Source organism: Podarcis pityusensis, assembly GCF_964106645.2.
Source record: "Podarcis pityusensis genome assembly, chromosome: 3".
Lineage (NCBI taxonomy): Eukaryota > Metazoa > Chordata > Lepidosauria > Squamata > Lacertidae > Podarcis > Podarcis pityusensis.
In genome coordinates this window covers 94,717,922-94,739,031 of record NC_138026.1, presented here as the reverse complement: position 1 = coordinate 94,739,031, position 21,110 = coordinate 94,717,922, and the positions used below count along the sequence as shown (strand labels likewise).

The 21,110-nt window shown below is 45.0% G+C and overlaps 1 protein-coding gene across 1 annotated transcript in view; it reads left to right on the top strand.

The window, feature by feature from the left end:
* The first annotated feature begins 460 nt into the window (after positions 1–460).
* TGFB2 (transforming growth factor beta 2) overlaps positions 461–21,110 on the top strand; it is an 87,295-nt gene continuing 66,645 nt past the window's right edge. Inside the window, exon 1 of the mRNA XM_081000586.1 lies at positions 461–2,240. Coding sequence (XP_080856712.1) covers positions 1,895–2,240 — 346 coding nt within the window. The 5' untranslated portion in view covers positions 461–1,894. The remainder of the gene's footprint in view (positions 2,241–21,110) is intronic.

The window sequence follows — 21,110 nt, the reverse complement described above, 5'->3', positions numbered from 1 at the left end:
ATGCACGTATCCAATTATGCAGGGCGGGGCTTACCTGACCCCCTCCCCCCAATATATTATACAAGTTGGCACCCCTGGTGGAAATCAACTTTTTGCATAGTCTCTCTTATCTTTTCGAAGCTGGCTTTAAAAGTAGGGGCTCCTTAAATCTCACCGGATTCCTTTATTTCAAGACGCGTGAAATACTGTGCCCTTTCTCTCCATAAAGGAGGAACTCTTTAAGTTGAGAGCTGGCCTGGCCCAAGGAAACTTCTTCCCTTGGCCGCGGACGGGGCTCCCCGTCTCCTTCCCTGGCCCCGGGGTCCAGGGGCGCCTCGGCCCCACCAGTGACAGAAAGCGACGGCGGAGGAATCTTCCGCTGCCGCCTCCGCCGGCAACCCCCGCGCGTCACCTCGCCGGGGAGGCCAAGCACACGCGCGCACACGCGGTGCGGGCAGCCCTTATAAATTCTCCCTCTGCCGGCCCAAGCCCGCGATGTTGCTCTCGGCCGGCGAAAGGGTCTCTCTCTCGCTAGGGCAGGAGCGGCGAGAGGGGCGGACCTGGGGCAGCGCTTCAAGCCGGGGAGGAAGAAGAAGTCCTGGGCAGCAGCAAGAAAGCACCTACTCGGGGGAGGAAGGTGCCAAGCAAAGGAGGAGGAGGAGAGAGGCTGCCTGGAAGACTCCAACTCTTGCAGTCCACTCGAAAGGAAAAAAGAAAGAGGTTGGGGAAGGAGCAGCTCAGCTCGCTTGACTGTGTCTTGGGTTTTCCTTCTTCTTCTCTCCTTTTGTATTTTAATTGTGGAAGAGGAGGGCGCTCCTGGAGAAGTCGGGCAGCCAAAAGTAGCCAGAGGAGAAGAGGGAGACTAGCTGGCTGCTTGGGGAGCAGCAGGAGCAGCAGCGAGAGGAGCAGCCCGCGGGCCCGGGGAAAAGGAGGAGCAACTCCACGCGGGTGCAGGAGACGGCGGGGAACCCGGCGCAGCCACCTTAAGGCGCCCGGCCGCGCGCCCCTGGCACGGCTCGGCTGCTCCCCCGGCGTGCGCGCACACGCATCCATACAAACACGCACACACGTGGGCGCTTGCCGCCTCCCAGCGCGCTGGGGCGCCGGCCCCTCGACCAAAGGGGGAGCTGCGGACTGTCTCCGGCAGGAGGAGGAGGAGGAGGAGGAGGACCGGGGGGCGGCATCCCCCCTGGACGGGCTTCCCTCCGACTACCAGCCGGTGCCATCTCACTTGAGGAGCGCGAGAGCTCGTGGGAAGCCGGAGATCCGCGTCTCGGAAGCCCGCAGTTGAATTGGTGGCCAGTTGCCTCTCTTTCTCTCCACCCGCCCAAACCCCTTCAGCTCTCTAAGAAACTATTGACGTGATTATTATTATTATTATTATTATTCTTTCGGGGTTTTTTTTTTAATCAGTATCGCCCCTCTTCTTCTTTTTTCCTTCCTGGCGGAAGCGCAGCTACCATTGCTGATTTGCAATCTGTTTGCTGTGGTGGTAACAACCTGCTTAAAAAGAAAATCTTTGCAACCTGTTGCAGCTATTTTCGAAAAAAGAAAAACCGCTCATCAACCTGTTGCAGTTTTTAATAAGAAGCGACTGCCGGGTTGAACTTGCTGCTTCTGCTGCAACGCCACGGCTGCTCGCAATCTTGCGACCCAAATCCCAGCATTTTGGAGGCCAGAAATCCGGTGCAAGCTACTGTTTGGACTAGCGATCTGTTGCATTCCTCCCCTCTCTCCAAAATCTATAATATATATATAAATTCTCAGCCTTATTCTCACGCATCCACATAAGCAAGAAGACCGGAGGGGGGAGGGGGGAAACCGGTCACTTTTTTTTTTTTTTTTTTGGGTAGGGGAGAAGGTGAAGAGTGAGAAAACGTGCTTTTTGGTGCGTTCTCTCTCAACCTTCCTAAAAATGCACTGCTACCTGTGGAGCGTCTTCCTCACCTTGGATCTGGCCACGGTGGCCTTCGCCCTGTCGACGTGCAGCACCCTCGACATGGATCAGTTTATGCGCAAGAGGATCGAAGCGATCCGGGGGCAGATCCTGAGCAAACTGAAACTCAACAGCCCCCCGGAAGAGTACCCGGAGCCCGAGGAGGTTCCTCCGGAGGTCATCTCGATCTACAACAGCACCAGGGACCTGTTGCAGGAGAAGGCGAACCACAGGGCAGCTACTTGCGAGAAGGAGAGGAGCGACGAGGAGTATTACGCCAAAGAGGTTTACAAAGTAGACATGCAGCCTACTTTCCAGTCCGCAAGTAAGTGCGAATGCGCGCGCCTGCGGCTGTTTGGGGGCAGAAAAACGCGCACGCGGTCAGAGCGAGCCTTGCTAAGATCAAAATCTCTATAAAATAATATAGGCTGTCCTGACTGTTTAAGCACAGCCCAGGGGTACAGCTACCCAAGAATAAAATAAAATTTGGGGTCGCCTCTAAGAATACCGAAGCTCCTCCCAATTTTAAATATTTCTGCATTTTAAATATTTTTCCAGATCTGGTTCTGTGATGCTGGGGTGGAGATGAGATACGGAGAGGGCAGGTGAATGAAGCACCTTTGCACCTCAATAGGGTTTATGTTCAGGCTCCTGTGTCTTGGGGATCATCCCCCCTGTTTTTCTGTGTGGGACCTCAGTCCTGGCACATGACACATAGTCTCTAGAAGGGCATTCTCCAGAGCATGTGCAGAGTGCTTTTCCTTTGCCTCTCTACTGGACAGGAAATCTGAGATCCAGAGTTAAGGGCTTCCTGGGAATACTGTGCGACTCCCACCTAATCTTTGTCTCTGGCACCTCTCATTTTGGAATCTAAGCACCCGGGAATCACCCTTCGAAAAGAAGGGGACATCTGGCAGTTCTCCTGCCTCACTCCCATCGTTTTTGGCAGTGCCTGGTGCCTTCCGATGCCAGATACATTAATAAGCCTCCTTATCTGTTCTCATCCTCAAATTCCCTGTTTATTTTTCAAAGCCCTCCCCTCCGCCCCCACTTTGGGTGGGAACAGTGGCTTCTCAATCTGTTCTCCCTGGATGCTCTCCATCCAGTCTTTGCCTGCCCCTAGCCAGCCAGCAATCAGTGTATGTTTCCCCTTAGTATTTGGCCAACACCTGGGTCAACAAACTTTCCCCTTAATAGGATTAGTTTACTTTGTTAAAGCCCACCCCCCACCCACCCCAAAAGTATTCTCTCAGCTCTTTTCTTATCACCTGCCTAGCCCCTCCCCCCTTCAGTTCAGTTGGTAGCTTCCAAAGCTGATCACTTCACTTCCCACTGCTGGTTTGTGTCTGATATGGGCAGTGGTCCATTTCAATGTACCTTGGAGAGAGGGGAGCAATCTAGCTCAGTAGTGTATCCACCCCAAAACCAAGTTTCTTTTGAAGCTGGCTGCTGCAATTGGTACAAGCAAAAAAAGGACAGATCCTCCAGGAAGTGCCTCTTTAGATCCTATTTTCAACTTAGTCGTTTCCATTTGTGGTGACCTTATTTCCAGGTACAAAATGATACTCCCTTAATTCTTTTTTTTTTCTTTTCAAGTCCAGCTTCCTGGACACAGTCTGTGAAGGCTTCAGCTGGAACTGATTATGTGCACTCTTTTCTGAAAAATAAATTAGAGCTTGAAAGAGCTGGCTCTGTGCATTGGGCCAGAGCCACTGTGGTCCAGAGACTTAGTGTTTGGAGGTGGGAGACATGAATTCAAATCCCACCTCTGACTTGGACTTGTTGGTTTGGCTTTGGCCGGCCGACTCTTGTCTAGCAGCCGTTCTGAGGAATTCTATGCATTTACTCAGAACGAGTTTTGTACCCGAGTAAGTGTGCATAGGATTGCAGCCTTGCTGTGCAGTAATTTACAAGCTTACTCAGAAGTAAGTTCCACTGCATTCAACAAGGATAGAAGCCTTAGTCTTTTCAGCTGTAAAATGGACCCATTCACATTCCACTGTAGTCAGTTCACCTTTTTTGCCAGCTGGGGTGGGTGGGTAGGAAGGGAAGAATACGTAGAAAATCAAACCCCAATGTTGATCATTGTAGGAAACTTCGTATGAGAAAAAAAATGAGGCAGCTTTACTACATGCCTAGGCTAAGTGTTTCTTTCCTCTGATTTGTTTTCCAGTCTTCCCCCTCCCCTCCCCCCCCCACCCCTATAACTTTATTTGATACTCATATACTTGGTCTGTCTCTGAAAAGCGCATACCTCTTTCCGAAATGCGTAATGCAGCCACCTTGGCAGCTTTAGCCTAGACTTTCTAATTGTAGCCTCTTCTATTTATTTTGAAGGCAACCAAGGTGTAGGCTTTTGAGGCTTGCTGGGGCTTGCTAGCGAGAGTCCCAGGATGCCAGCCAGGGAGCTCAGACCCCCCCCCTTTTTCTCCTTGTGCTGCTGCCTCCCCCTTTTTTATTTGTTAAAAATGACAATCTCTGGAAGAGGACACCGCTGGCAATCAAAGGGTTTTATTATTGCAATTAAGGCACCATCCAGAATGTCTGTGATAAATGTGCTCCACCCTTGTTGCCCCGAGGGAAGGAAGACTTTGTCAAGTGTGCTGGAGCCAAGTGGGTATGCGCAAGCTCTCTAGCGTAATTTGTAGCAATAACATTGAGACACAGAAGAGAATGGCAAGGCTGCTCCCCCCCCCCTTCTTCTTAAATAGACGTTTCACCCACCCACACTGATCTTCCGCTGGCTCATTGGAGATCTCTTTGTTTGTTTCGCAGGAGTCTGTGCTCTGAGACTGTTTACCAGCCAATCTATAATCCTAGCAGCATCTTGATCTAGGCTTATCACCTTTTAGCTGGAGATTTTTGTTTTGTTTTGTTTCTGACATCTTTCTAACCACACTTCTCCTCCTCCCCGTAAAGAGGCAACGCTAGCCTGGCTAAACATTGCCTTCTGGAGAATGTAAACGATCCAAGCTGCGATCCGGGGAATAATTAAAAACCCTGTGAGAATCTCCTCCAAAGCTGGGGCTGTAGGCAAAACAGCCCTTGGAGGACAAGTGCGGATATTGCAGGTACCCGCCAATAGAGAGCATCATGAGTTTAAGAGCTGAGGCCCCGTCTCAAGCTTCAGCCAGCCTTACTGTGGAAATGCTTGGTTGGGAAGATCACAGTAAGTGGGTTAACTGTTTTTCCACTGTCTAGTTATATATGCTGGGCTGGACAAGACATTCTAAGGAAGAAAAAATATACAGCCAAGAAGAAATATATAATCTGAATGAGTGAATTGAAAATGCAGGTTTGGACTGCTTTGTACACTTTCCTTCAGACTTACGGGGTGGTGGGTCTTTTTTCCCTTTTTTTTTTTAACTCTCCAGTTCCTGCATTAGTTGAGCAGGCAGTGATGCGGGAAGAGAAAGGAGATCTCTGCAAACACACTGAGGTCATAGAGTGAAAGGCATGGGAAAGAGCCATCATTCAGAGTTCTTTTTAAAAACTGCCCCCCCCTTTTTTTACCACAGAGATGTTAGCATTTGGTAACTGACTATGGCCCAAGTATTGCAAATATGCTCTAATTATACTCACAGTCGGCTATATATCACTAAGCAGATCCCTGATAGGTCTTTGTGGGACATTTGTAACATTCAGTCTAAATATTTTTAGCAATGGAGAGATTTAAAAGGAAAACGCAAAGAGATATTGTATATATCCCAGGGCATATTTTGTCTTAAATATTATCCTTGGCCAACTGTACTATATAAATACAGTAAATATGAATAGCCTTGGCATGTTGCCAATCTCCTGGGATGAATTTTAGTCAAGAAGGTATTTATGGGATATAAATAATACTGTGTCAACATTTAAAGAAGGGATCTGATTAGCTCAGAATTTATTCGTATTAATCTTTTCACGTGCTGTTAGTTTAAGGCTCAAAGCGAAGTTGTGTTAAGGTTTTGCCGATAGTTTGCACCAAGGGAATGAAAGGGCACTGGGCTTTTTTACATGATGGTTTGTGGGAGCACAAAAGGAGACAGTGACTCGGGTCGGGCATGGAAATCAACGTGTATCAGGAATTAACAGGCCTAGATTTCTAAGATACAGGCAAGGAAATATCCCTGAGTGGCTTGGGGCATCCTTTCATTAGCTGTGCTCTGTGTCTCCCTTACAAGTCTCAAATTTGTTTCAATTGAGGTTACACAAAGTTCACAACTATAATGTACATTGCATGGAGGTCAATGGAAAAAGCTTAATGGACTTCCATGGGTCCTACAGCTGTGAATCAAGGGTGGGGAACCTTTGTTCCTCCAGATGTTACTGACCAGCTCCCATAATCCCTGGCCAATGGTCACATTCAGTGTTTGTTTTCTGGAGGGACGCAGGGGTACGTATACCCCTAAACATTTTGTGAATCTAAGTTTGGCCTCATTGAGGGGCAGAATTACAATATGAGTAGGAAAATGAGAGTACCCCTAAACACTTTTTAAAGAAAAAAAAAGCACTGGCCATGTTTGCTGAGGTAGATGGTATTTGTAGTTCAAGAACATCTGGAAGGCCAAAGGTTGCCACACCTGCTCTAGATAAACACCGCAAACATAAATAGCAGTTCTCTTTATCTAGGAATCCTAGAATTGTAGAGTTGGAAGGGACCCCAGGAGACATGATTGAGAACCCTGATCTCCCAGGCTTTCTCAATCCCCCTGGAGCCTCCATAGATACAACAGTTGTGAAGCCTTGGGGGAGGGGCTTAACGTGTGTCCCTGCAGTCCCACTCTACCTGTGTTCCTCCATAGCTCTGAAGGACTCATTGCTCTTTGGCTGTGAAACCTGTGTTGATTGTGTGTGGAATTATAATTTTAAGAACATAAGAAGAGAGCTTGTTCGATCAGGCCAAAGGCCCATTTAGTGCAGCATCCTGTTGCCACAGTGGCTAACCAGATGCTATGGGCATCTGGCAAGCAGAAGATGCCTTCATGGCTGGTGATTTGGTAAGATGTCCAGAGAGTAAGCTGTCCTGTATAGCAAGGATGGGCAACCTGGGGCTCCTCTGCTGTAGCTGGACTTCCAACTCCCGTCAGCCCCAGACAGCAGAGCAAATGGTCAGGGATGATGGGAATTATTGTAGCCCACTAACATCTAGAGGTCCACTGGTTCCCCATTGCTGTCCTGTAGGATGACCCTAAACAGCTTTTAAATGAGTAAGAAATAAATGCATGCCTGATTACTTGTCCCCGAGTGTGCGGATGGAATCTATTGAAAGTATTGTGTTTGAAATGATACAAGAGGATATTGTAAGAGGATATTGTACATGATATTGGAAGGACAAAATGTGGGGTATTGCATCTTTGGTGGCTATTGACACATGCAGGCTATCATTTGATAGGCAGTCCATAAACATAGATGCATGAATCACAAGCAGAACTGTGTGTGATAGGGCTGGTCTTGGTAGTTTAAGTGCTGATGAAGCAAAATCTGGCGCAGCTTTTTGGTTCCAAGCATCAGTCACCCATTTGAAAGCAACAACAAAGCCTCTCTAGCTTTTAATAGATGTGAAGCGCATCCTCTTTCTTTTTGGCATTATAGTATCAATTCTCCTTCCCCTCTTCCTCTTCTTCTTCCTTTAATAAACTTTATTGAAAAGATAACAGGATTACAGGAGTGGAATATAAAAGCAAACCTCATGTCATACACAGGGCATTGAGGATAAGAGTCCATCAGGACAACCAGATTTTCCTCATTTGGGGCAGATTTTGTGTATTGGTTCCAAAAGTGTAAGAAAAAAATTCCCACCGTGTAGCCGCATAAAAACATTCCAGATCTTCTGATCCATTAGAGACCTTTAAATTATGGGACTGCATCTTTTTCATAATTTCTTTTAGCCCTGAGGTTAACCAGGACCACATTCATGGTTTCTGTGTTAGTATCGAACACTGGAAAGCAAATTAGGATGACATGGGAATTTAGTTCCTCCTCCAGAGAATTAGTAATGTACCTTTCCAGAGCCTGACTTGTACACCTTGTTTCTAATAGCTATAAAAGGACCAATTATGTCTTTTCTTTCTCCTTTCGCTGAGGAAAAACTTTGCTTTCTGTAATGAGAGTTTTGCTTGAGTAAGAGCTGGGCTTAAGTTTAGAGAATAACTTACCCCTTTGAAGTTTGGACGTTGGGATATAAATTTACAGAGTCCTGAAAAACTGCAACTGTTTATACTTTTCGTAGCAGTTCCACATGAAAGTTAACTAATTTAATGCAGAACAGTTCACCCCCTGCACAACCGTACTCCTTAAATTGAATCTCTAGTCTACACCTCAATTTTATGAGAGCCACTGGTGTGATTTATCCTTCCATTAGCTCTGTTGCATGAATATTTGCTTCCCCCCCTTCCTTTGCTGAGTATTTTACCTAATGAAAGAAAACATTATAAACCAGCTACATACAATGGCATGTTTCTACTTTATCAACAAGGAATTGATTTACTAGTGTTTATATGTGTGTAGGTTTCTTGTCTTCAGAGGAATTGGGTTACTAGTAGAGTACAGAAGTAGCTGTGGGCTTTTGTTTTCCAGAGGGTTACACAGCCCCACCAGGGTGGAATGGATAATGGGGGAATTAAGATATCAGCCCTAATCACACTTACTGGGAAGTAACTGAATTCTGTGGAACTCACTTCCAGTAAGGATTTGGGCTGCGGGGAATTTGGGTCATGGGAATGAGAAGTGGCTGAAGGGAATGGGAGATATCACAGCTTCAGAAAGTGTGCTGCTGCTCTGGTGTTTGGAGGAGGGACGTATTGGCGTGGAGTGACATTCCTCTTCTTCATGTGGAAGTAAGATTAAGTGTTTCTTGTAACAGGTGCCAGATAGGTGGACAGATGCCTAGCAAAGAACATAAGAGCCTGATGGATCAGGCCAGTGGCCCACCTAGTCAAGAATCCTGTTCTCACAAGGTCCAACCAGCCTGCAAGCAAGGCCCGACAGCGTTCTCCCAAATTGTGATTCAGAAACTTGCCTTGAGGGGCATACTGCCTCTGACAGTGGAGCTAGAACATAGCCATCATGGCTAGTAGCTGTTGATAGGCGTTATCTTCCACAAACCTGTCTGAATTTAGTTTAAACGCATCCAAGTTGGTAGCCAGCACTACCTCTTGCAGGAGTGAATTCTAGAATTTAACTAAGATGCAGAGGCTAGACTAGTCAGGAATCTGTTGGAATTTGAGGACATAAGTTTTGATCAGCACATTTGAAGGAGATGGGTAAGGTGTAATGAGTTCTCAAGTCTTGCCAAAACAGATTTTGAATCATTAATACACGGTAGCCAAAGTGGTGGTGTATGGACAACATGCCCTACCATCCCTGTCTGGTGGCCATGCTGGCTGTAACTGATGGGAGCTGTAGTCCACCAACATCTGAAGGTCACCAAATTGGCTACGTTTGTATTAATATGTTGCTTAGGAAAGTTGTGGGACCATCTTCTCTGAAACTTTGAACACCCTGTGAGACAGAGAGGCCACCTTGACAAGTAAGTGAAGCATGGGGGTCCCCACAGTGGTCTGCTGTGTCACCCCATTGCCTCAGATGCTACTCCTCTATACTCCTCCACTCGTTCTGATGTGGTATCACTCGAGAGAGCTAAACTTTGCCCAGAGCCCACGAGTTGTTGAATCATATTTTGAGATAAATAGGGACTAGCTTCATGCACTTGCCGATAAAGCTCATGAGTGAATCCTTTACAAATAGTGAAGTAGCTGGCTCTTGGGGCTGCCATGCATCCCACTTGTGTTGCAAGATATGGTAAAGGTAAAGGACCCCTGGACTGTTAAGTCCAGTTGAAATTGACTATGAGGTGTGGTGCTCATCTCGGCTTTCAGGCCAAGGGAGCTGGCAATTGTCCACAGACAGCTGTGGCCAGCATGACTAAACTGCTTCTGGTGCAGTTGGACACTGTGACGGAAACCAGAGCACATGAAAACACCATTTACCTTCCTGCTGCAGTGGTACCTATTTATCTACTTGAGCTGGTATGCTTTCGAACTGCTAGGTTGGCAGAAGCTGTGACAAAACAGGAGCTCACTCCGGCGCACAGATTTGAACTGCTGACCTTAAGATTGGCAAGCCCAAGAGGCTTGGTGGTTTAGACCACAGCACCACCCATGTCCCACACGATATGACACAGGTGGTGCTGGCTGCATTCAAGATTCCATATAGCAAGGCAAGTCCATCTTGATGCTCCTATGCATAGCACTGCCTTCAGATCTTTCAAGTCTCTGTATAAGGGGCATCCAGTGTGAGACCCTCCAGAAGTTACACTCCCATCATTCCTGACCATTGCCGATGCTGGTTGGGGCTGATGGAGCATGGGTCCAATAACATCTGAAGAACTCAATGTTGGTTTCCTATGGTATGTATTTTATCACTATGCAACATTGTTAGATTTGGTACCTCAACCAGTGGAGGCTGGTCCACTTACTCTTGGTCTCCTTGCCTTCTCCCCAAAAGGCGCCAGCCACCACTGCTCAAAGCATCTTCATCAGGTGACTATACTTGATTAGTCCTTTTGCACCATTCTCTGCAGCTGGCAGTGCTGCCCATATATTATCATAGGAGATCACCATGCATGGCAGTTTACTATTCATTGTTAGCATTTATTCTATACCTTTTTAATAAAATATCTAAGGTAGCTTGCAAGCAAAGAAGCTAACCAATGCTGGGACCTGGATTCTGACCTTCCTGAGAAATTGCCTGGAGTGGAGTTTGTCTCATTTTGGAGTGGAGACTTAAATGCAGAGACTTGAAAAATGAAGTGCATCTTCTCCCCATTGTCTGCAGTTGGCACTGCTACGCAAAACATGCATTATGACATTTTCACGGGACACCATCACGCGTGCCAATGGTAGAACATGTCTTTAATTCTGAGCCTATTGGGGGAATTGGCTTCAGATGAGCTTCTCTCATTTTGGAACAGAGACTTAAATCCAGACACTTGAAAATGAGTCATATCTGGGAAAGGTTTATAGGCTGTAAGTACAATTTGTACCAAAACCCTCTAGTGTAAAAAGTGAAAACTATAGTCACCAGGGACAGTGATCTGCTGAGAGAGAAAGTGCCTTCACATTAAACTGGCTGAGGCTTTTAGAAGAAGAGGGTCAGGGTTCTTCACTGCTCCTTATTAAATTATGAAAAGAGTAATTGGATCTCCAATAAAGAATGTCTTAATAGAAATGGTAACATCTGGTGGGTCACAGGTTCCCTATTGCGGTTTTCCAAGATCCCAGCCGTCAAATCTATGAGCTGTCTCTGGGTGAAGTAGTCGTCGTTTTCACCTGGAGGGCTATTGCCTACATGCCACTGTTGGAAAAGGGATGCCAGACTAAATGGACTTGGGGTCTGCTCTTCTTACTGTTGCGGGTTGATGGACTTTCTCCCTTACCCTGATAACCATAGCTATTCTGCATAGCCTAGGTGTGCTTAAACCAGGCATAGGCAAACTCGGCCCTCCAGATGTTTTGGGACTACAGCTTCCATGATCCCTAGCTAACAGGACCAGTGGTCAGGGATGATGGGAATTGTAGTCCCAAAACATCTGGAGGGCCAGGTTTGCCTATGTCTGGCTTAAATATATGTGCTTAAAGCTAGGTGTGCTTCAATATGTGCATAGAATCATAGAATTGTAGAGTTGGAAGGGACCCTAAGGATCATCTAGTCCAACGCCTCTGCAATGCAGGAATCTCAGCTAAAGCATCCATGACAGATGACATGTCTGTTGAGTCCACTGAGACTTACTCCCAGGTGGATGTGTATGGAATTGGAGCCTAAATCATTAGGATTCAGTTATGATTTGCCAAACTTTTCCCATTGACTTCTATGAGACTTCAGAGTGATTTTTTGTGTGCAGAGTGGGAGCAAGGAGTGTCGGAATCTGCATGACCTGAAGTAACCTTTGTAGCTCATAAGAACCTGGCATTTCATAAAGAATCACAAGACTCTCTGAGTTTTAACTCATTTCCGAGAAGAATATTGGCAAAATGCCCATCAATATAATGTGTGTGTTGTAAAGTTTCTAGTGCTCATGAAGACAGAATAACAGAATAAAAACCTTGCCGTTTCTGCACAAGCGTTAAGTGTTAGAGAGGGCCATCCGATTGCCAAGAAATTCATTGGGCACAACTGTCTTCCATCTTTACCTCGGTATCTGACAAAAAAATTTATGAAATGACAAATGCTCGAGGGAGGGGAAGATTAAAGTACACAGTTTAAGAACATTTGTCACAATGATTTGTGTAAATCAACATTAACAAAATGCCCATCTACATCGGGTGTGTGTGTTATATAGGGAACTTAAAGTTGCAGTGTCTGTTGCACGCATTCCCAGGGAATGCTTTCGGCAGAGCAGGGAAAGGGGCAAGTTTTGCCTTTACCACAATGGAATGCAGCAGTTTCCTTTTTATCACAGGAGTGAATGGCAGCCATTCCCTGATATGGGAGAAAGCAAAAGTCTGTGCCTAGAAGGGGCTCCATTTGTGTTTGGGGTTACCTTTGTCCCTGGCAGATCCATGGGGGAGGGAGAATAGGTTTCCCCCCACCCATCAGTCTTGCTGGGGGTCACCCACTTAAATCTGTCCCATTCAATTTCACGAAAACCATGAAGACCTGAATTTGCTACCCTGGCGCTCAGTTCTCTTTCTTGCCCACTCTAGCTGATTGGTGGTGAGAATCATGGGGCTCCACAGTGCAGCCAACCCCTGCCCATAGCAGGACTTCTTGTACAGGAAGCCCCAATGGAATCTGCTGCTCAAAGTGGTAAAAAATACTTTGGGTCACTTGGTGCTACTGTGATGTCAGGTGCCGGCTGGATCCTAATTTTCACGTCTGCTCTGGAGTGTAGACAGAGAACCCAGGAACTTTATATCCACAATGAATCTATTGGAGAACTCCACCTCCCTTCTGAGGAGTGAACATTTACCGAAATGCCTCACACAGCATGGACTGCTAACCATCAACATCAAAGGAAATGAAATACTAGGTCTTCAGTTTTTAGTTTTTCTGCTTTCAGGGACAACGTGATCTGAGAGCAGGCTTGCCCAACCTGGTGCCCTCCAGATGTCTTGTACTACAATGACCGTGCCCTCTGGGGCTGACGGCTGTTGCCATCTGAAACATCTGAAGGGGGTCAGGTTGGGAAAAGCTAAGGAGTCCCTTCCAGTTGGCCTGTACAGTGTCTCTCCTTGGAGTCTTTCTCTGCTACAGATTCAGTGGAAGTTCCCAGTGCATCTTTGACAAAACAAGTCATTAGTGAGAATACACAAATGTTTCCACTCCCGTTGCAAAACCTTATGCTATACTTAGTTCTCTCTCTCTCTTTCTCTTCCTCCCCCCCCCCCCAAGGCATTTTTCAGCATGGGAATGATATGTTCCCCAGGTATTATTTTAATTTAATAAGTGCATCAACAGCATTGTTTAGACTAAACACATTTATTTGCTCATTTGTTTAGAGTGTGTTTGCTTCCCAATTGTAACTGGGCTGGCGTTTGTTTGTTTTTTTGCTTCTTTTTGCAAAGATGCTATCCACGAGTCGAGTGCTTAATGGCATGATTTCTATCACTGTGCTTTTCAGCATGGTTCAGTTTCTAATAGTTGTTTTCTTTGTTGACAAAATCAATTTTCCCCACATTGTTTTGATTTAATGACTAAGAATGCAACGTCTGCAGTGGACAAAGAGATTATAGGAAGGGTGCCGTTTAGTGAATGTGTATGATGGCAACCTTAGCTCAGTTTGGATGCAAACACTAAACCGTGGTTTAGTGTTACAGGAAGAAGTCCTGGACTTACATGCTTCCTCCCTCTCTCATTGCATCCTTGACTCTGTCATGGCAAATCATAATTACGTCCAGTAATTACAAACTAAAGTGCATCTGTAAATCAGAAATGACACAGTGTGATTTCCAGTACTGGCTTGTACACAAGCAAACCATAGTTTGCTCAGCTTAATGTAATGGCAAACTGTGGTTACAATCTAGTTCGTAAATTTATTATTCTAGCCAAAGGCCATGACAAACTTGTAGCAATAGTATTAATAAAATAATACAGACCACCTATCTATAGTTAACCTGTGGTTACATAGAATCAAAGAATTATGGCATTGGAAAAGACCTTTGGAGTCAAGCAACCCAACTTCCTGCTCAGTACAGAATCTACAATGAACATATAAGCCCACAGCGCCTCTGATAGATCTCTTTTTGCAGGACAAGAAGGAAGGGAGTGTGGGAATCCATGATTCATTCACGTAACATGAACTGAGCTGAGCTGGTTTCCTAATCTTTTCATACCTGCAGCGCATTTCTTTTTCCTAGGCTGTAACTGGAATAGCACTTCACTTACTAAATTCAAAAAGATACACCTGCATTTCCTTAATCAGCTCCCAGCAAGTTGGTACTGGTTAAAATTGCCTCCTGGTGTTCTGTGTCTCCCTTTGCCTGGTAAGTCAAGGTTCAGGTATACGCTTTGAATACAGTTATGTTGCTTCTGGGATTCCCTGAACCTACCAGGTATAGAAAGAACTGTCAGTGAATCCTGGCAGGAGCCTCAGGACAAATGCCACTATTCATATATTGAGAAATGGCGGAACTCAATGAGCCCAGGCTGATGGATGCTTAACTTTTCAAACAATGCTTCCATCCCTGTTGTGATTCACTAGAGCAGGGGTAGCTAAACCGGTGCCCTTCAGATTGGACTACAACTCCCATCAGCCCAGCCAGCATAGCCAGTCATCAGAGATGATGGGAGTTGAGAATCCCAAGAACATCTGGAAGGAGTCACCATGTTATCTACCTCTGCACCAGAGTCCCATGGCATGCATTTTAAGAACTGCTGGGCTTTTCGTGCCACTGACGAACACTGAATGCACATCTGCAGAGTCATCAAATGCTAAAAGTCTGGAGAGCTCTGATACTTGCAGATGGTTACTCTATTGGAAAGGAGCAACGCTTTCAGCGGAGGGAGCTCATTGTTGTGCCTGTGGATAGGATCTCCCTTTTGAAATGGGAAGCTCTGCGCACACACAAGAACATGTGGAAGGATGGATTGGTGCACTTTGTAAATGCGTTTATGTATAATTTGCAAAGGCAGAAGTAAAGTCAATGTATTGCATAAGCTATCCTTGAGTAAGAGTCTGTGGAAAAAACAAGACCATATCTACTTATTACCACCCACAATTGCTGTATACTGGCAATTGCTTAACTTAACATTTGTGGGCGTTTCTCTGGGTGCCCCCACCAAAGAATAATAACAATTAATAATAATAATTTATTATTTATACCCCACCCATCTGACTGGGTTTCCCCAGCCACCCTGGGCAGCTCCCAACAGAAATAATAATAATAATAATAATAATAATAATAATAATATAATGTGACAAAACATAAAACATTAAAAATTTCCCTAAACAAGGCTGCCTTCAGATGTCTTCTAAAAGTCAGATAGTTGTTTATTTCCTTGACATCTGATGGGAGGGCGTTCCACAGGGCAGGTGCCACTACCGAGAAGGCCCTCTGTCTGGTTCCCTGTAGCTTCACTTCTTGCAGTGAGGGAACCGCTTCTCGAAGACTTAGAGTTTTGAGAGGCAAGGCAGATGGGGGTCAGTAGCTAAATCCTTGATGGTGGCCACATCATCTTTGTATGACAATCTCTGGTGTGCGATAAGTGTTGGTATCTTTTAAAAATACTGTATTCGTGTAAACATGGGGTCTGTGACTAATTCTGTAGCTATTTCCCCAAGAACTGGCCAGTATTCTGTCATTGTTCAAGTAGCTTAGTGTCTTTTAAAAAGAGAATTGGCTGTTTCAGGTGATCTCTCCATAATGGCACTACATTAGAGGATAAAACCTTGGAGTTTTCAGAGGACATTTGTCCTGCTTGAAAGGCAATTGGTGGGAAGCGTTCACAGATTTCCACAGTCCTCTGAATCCTGGGCTCCTGGTTTCAAGAATTGCAAGGTTAACCATTATAATAAGGCAGGGCCATCGTTGCTTTCAGCCCTCTAGCAGCTCAAACAGCAAGGGGCATGCATACCTCTACAGGACTTGAACCCTCCCACAACAAGAGCAGGGAACATTTGGCCCTCCCGGCGTTGCTGAACTACAACTCCCAGCAGCCCTTGCAAGCATGACCAGTGACTTGGGATGATAGAAATTATGGTTCAGCAACATCTGGAAGGCTAAAGGTTCCTCGCACGTGTGCTATAAGAACCTGAGAGGGAATTGCAGAGCAAATAGTTTGAGGTACTTCAAGCATGGGGAACCTGTGGCTCTCCAGATGTTGTTGGGACTCAACCTCGCATCAGCCTGAACCAGCAGCTGTAGTCTATCCACATCTGGATGTTTCCTGCTGTAGAGGAAAGCACAGGGTTCTGATCATCTGTAGCCAATGTGACTTGAGGGGAAGATTCCAGTATATAATCATTTATGTACAAGGTCAGTCAGGCCTTGAGGAAGTCATTCCAAAGGAAAATTTAGTATGCTTGACTCTTTTCTACCTTGGCAATTTGTTCCGGTGGTCAACTCCAGAGTAGCAGTCTAGAGCTCTACTTGCATTTTATACTATTTTTCATTAAAGTCAAGTACAGTGGTACCTTGGTTTACGAACTTAATCCGTTCTGGAAGTCCGTTCTTAAACCAAGGCATGCTTTCCCATAGCAGCAGGGGACTCAATTTACAAATGGAACACACTCAACAGGAAGCGAAACATGTTCTTATTCCAAGGCAAATTTCACAAACCAAAACACCTACTTCCGGGTTTGCAGCATTCTTAATCCAAGTTGTTCATAAACTAAGCTGTTCTTAAACCAAGGTACTTCTTTCCCTGGACGTATTTAAGGAAATGCTAGATGACCATCTGTCAGGAATGTTGCAGATTCCTGCACTGAGCAGGGAGGGTGAGGCTAAATGTCCTTTGAGGTACCTTCCCTCTTTAAATTTCTATAAGCTTTCTGAATGGCGTTTATTGTAAAGTTAAAAGATTGAAAATAAAATCCTGTCATTGATAGTAAAAAAATACTGGCTTGCACATTGCATTTCAGTAACCCCGGTAACATTATTCTAAGTCAAATGCAAGAGGAAAGTGAGGGGAGGAAAAATGCTGTGAATTTGACCTTGGCCACGTTTGTTTGGCTCTTTGCCTCACTGTCAAATTCACACTGTACTGACAAATGCCGCATCTGCCCTGACACATCTGCAGGCGTTCATTCATAACGCCAGGTTCTCATAAGGATCCATTCGTTACTTCCTTTCACAATTTTGGATTGCATCTTTTGGGGCTGGATCCAGATCTTGTGATCTGAATCTCCACTCAATTTTTCATGTCCAATTGATTCTTTAAAAAAAAAAAAAAAAAGTTGTTGCAAAAAATCCAAGAGGGAACTCTTGCCTGGGAGAGAGCACTGTATTATATATGTTTTAGATAGTACGTGTATATCTGTTTAACAGCATCAAAACATATGTTGTTGCCAAAGCCCAAATTGGAATGTTCTGGGAAAGATAATTTAATTTTTAGCGCTTGGATCAGTGTCAGCGATGGATGGGAATTTTGACACTTCCTGGGGAGAGTCTGCCGGTGGTGATTATACACACGCAGCAAAATGCAGCAGTAAATCTCTCATTCTTTCAAACTCCCTTTCTCCATCTCATAGAAATCCATGATATTTTCCTTGTTTGGCCAGTGTCAGGGTGTTTACACTGGCATACTGTCATTCAAAACTCTGCCCTGAATTTTAAAAGGCAGCCCAACTGCTGCTGAAGGCGTTTTGGTTTTTCTGATTCTGTTTTTTGTTTACATTTAGCATTTGCAAGTCAGCAGCTTGGTCGGCTCAGATAGAGTTTTGTGGGTAAAAAACAGAGCATCTGTCACACTGCCTTGCCTGGAAGGTAGGGAATCGCAGCAGTCTACATCTCTGCACAAATATGAGGATGGTATCTGGCCTATGAGGAATGGAAAACACTGGTGCCATGTTCCGAAGTGTGACAGGCTTCTGATACTTAACACAGAGGTCCACAGAAATGATTTGCACCCTTATCAATAGAAACACTAGGGATACCAATAGAGGCACTAGGAATGTCAGGCATACACAAGGGCCGAGTGCCAAAGTGGGTTTGAGCAGATCCCTAGGTGACTGGTTTTTGGGGTGTGTGTGTGTTTGTGTGAGGATGCCAGCTACTTCATTTTAAAACAGGAAGCCCAAAAAGAGGAGAAATCGTTGTGTGCATGTGCACAGTTGAAAGATTCACAGGACAAACGTTGGCATGTTAGTGGATACACCAGAAAAAGCAACATGGTCTGTGAGGCAAAGAGGTCATAGCAAGTGGAATGCGATCAAAACTTACATTTCCGCTCAGCCTAAAAAACCGTCAGAGGGAAGCAGTAAATATTCCCACCCCAGTACATTATAAAAAGTTTGCGAACTGACTTGAAGCGACTGAGAGAATTGAGATATCTAACTGGCACATTTTAATATGCACAAAAGCGATGGGGGAGGGTGCCAAAGGAAAGAAAAAGAGATACAGTGGTACCTCGGTTTTTGAATGTAATCTGTTCAAGAAGACCGTTCGAGTTTTGAAACGTTCGAAAACTCAAGACGGAAAACTCAGTACAGAAGCCGCATGGCATGTTTGACTTCTGAGGTGTGTTTGAAAACCGAGGCATTTACTTCTGGGTTTTCGGCGTTCGAAAACCGAAATGTTCAAAAATGGAGACATTCAAAAACCGAAGTACCACTGTAACACCTAAGGCGTATCTGTATGCCTTTTAACCATGTAACATTTAACCATGGTTTAGCAGCGTATGGATGAGCCTGAGTGAGAACAATGAAAATGCTGGGCTTTCCACCTGTCACATGGCCAAGAGAAGGGGTTTGGCAGGTAAAAAATCACTTTTGAAAGGATTCCAGCTTAGCCTTATGTTCAAACCTAGGGATCCTGGTTTAAAATGAACAATGGTTAGTTTAATAACCCAGCATCATAACTCATGGTTTGAAGTCATGTTGTTTAGCAACTAACCATTACTAATGCTCAACCGAGATCCTTAAAAAAGTGAAACTCAATACTTGCTGAATTTCTCCCTGCCACATGGGGTAGTTTGTGAGCCTGACTCTTCACCCAGGCTTGGCTACGTAGCACTGAGCCATGGTTTAGCGTTACACAAGACAGCGGGCAGAGAATAGAACAGGAGAAGCAGATTTATTGTGAAAGGAGAATAGCAGTCGAAAAATGTGGGATCACTGGACTTACTTGCAAGAAAAGGCCTAAATCCCCCCCCCCTTTTAAAAATGAAGCACACAAGAACATCTCCACTAGGCCAGAAAGTATTGAGTTGCTATCTTAAATGTAGATATTCTTCTTACCCATGACCGCTAAGTCTAATTCATGCATTATCAGGGACTGTTATACATTTGGCTTCAATTTTTATATATATATATATATATTTAAATGATATTTATTAAAGTTTCAAAAAAAATACAAAAAATACAGAATACAGAAAGAAAAAGAATAAAGTTTTTTTAAAATATAACCAAAAAAGTAAAAAATAAAAGAAAACATACCAAATAAAACAATTAAAAGGACATTAAATTTCCATAACCTATCTTCCTTATACTTATTTCCCCGGACCTCCTCATACCTCCCTTTTTTGTATTCCAGTTCAATTTGTTGATTCAGCAAATCCTTACCATTGAAATCACCCAGTTGCAAACCTTTTTTCATATCTCTTAAAGCATTACAGCTAAAAAAAACCCTTCGTTTCTATCCAACATCCTTCTAAGATTCCTTAATTTTACAATATTTCTGTAAATAGTCTTTAAATTTCTTCCAGTCTTCTTTCACCGTCTCTTCTCTCTGGTCTTGGATTCTGCCAGTCATTTCCGCCAGTTCCATGTAGTCAATCACCATTTGGCTTCAATTTATAACCTCTAAACTCAAACAGGTTGGGAATACCTCTTCTAGGGGGTAGTATATTGGCTACAGTAAGAAGCAGGAAGTTCCTCTGTGTCGGTTTTCCGTCATTGGATGACCACACGGTATTGTCTTTCTTGCCCTCATTCATTTATGGCAGTGCCCATGCAGAGAGGAGGAGAAAGCAAGGCTCTAGACGTTCAAAGCTATGTCTATCTCTTTTCCTCCTGTTGCTTTCAGATATCAGAGTTGGTCCTTTATTGTCAGGCAGAACCAAAAGGATGTGTGTGAGAGCTCTAACTGTGGTGCAGTGTGTTCCTGTCCCCATCCCTGTTTACTGCCCCAACCCCTCCTTCCCCTGGCCTTTTGCTCACTGAAAATGAAGCTCAGCAGGGAGAGACTAAGCTGAACACAGAATCTCTCCCACAATTTGGAATCCCAATTGCACAGGGTTCCTGCATCTGCTATTCTCAGAATAGTTCCAAACAGCCATTTGCAATATGGCACTTATGTTTGCACGAAGTTCTGGTTGGTTGTATATCTGATGCCAAGATAAGTGTCGCCATGTCCTCTCCTCCCCCTGGATTTTTGAGCACAAGAACATAAGACCGTTCTGCTGGCTCGGGCCAATGTCCCATCTAGTCCAGCGTCCTGTTCTCATAGTGGCCAACCAGATGCTTGTAGGATGCCTGCTTGCTGCCCACCTGCGACTCCTAGCAACTGCCATTCAGAGGCATGATGCGTTTGCAGTGGTGTGGCCAATTGCCTCCTGGCAGGAGCTCAGCGGAAAAGCTTGTGCTTTGCATGCAGAAGAACCTAGATTTAACCTCTAGCATCTCTATGCACGTCTGGGAGAGATACTTTTTTGAAACCCTAGGAAGCTGCCGCCAGTTAACATAGACAATATAGAGCTCTGTTGCACTGAGTAATGGTCTGAACTTGTATAAGGTGGCATCATGGGAGTCCTTCATTGTGTCACTTGAGCTGGGATGGGGAATCTCTTTCAGTCTGAAGGCCACATGACTTTCGGGAGCTGCAAGCCCAGTGGTGGGCGGGGCAATGCGTGCAATGTTTACCTTTGTACAACAGGTGACATTCTAGCCAAGCGAAATCCAGAAGTTTCTACCCGCCATCCTCAAAAAATCTCTGCATCCAGGCAGGGGAGAGGCCGTATCACAGTTCAGTGATAAAATCTGGCCAGGCAAAAGAGTAAAACGAGTGCCATCTGGGCCTGGTTGTGCTCCTGTTGAAGAAATGGCACTGTGCAT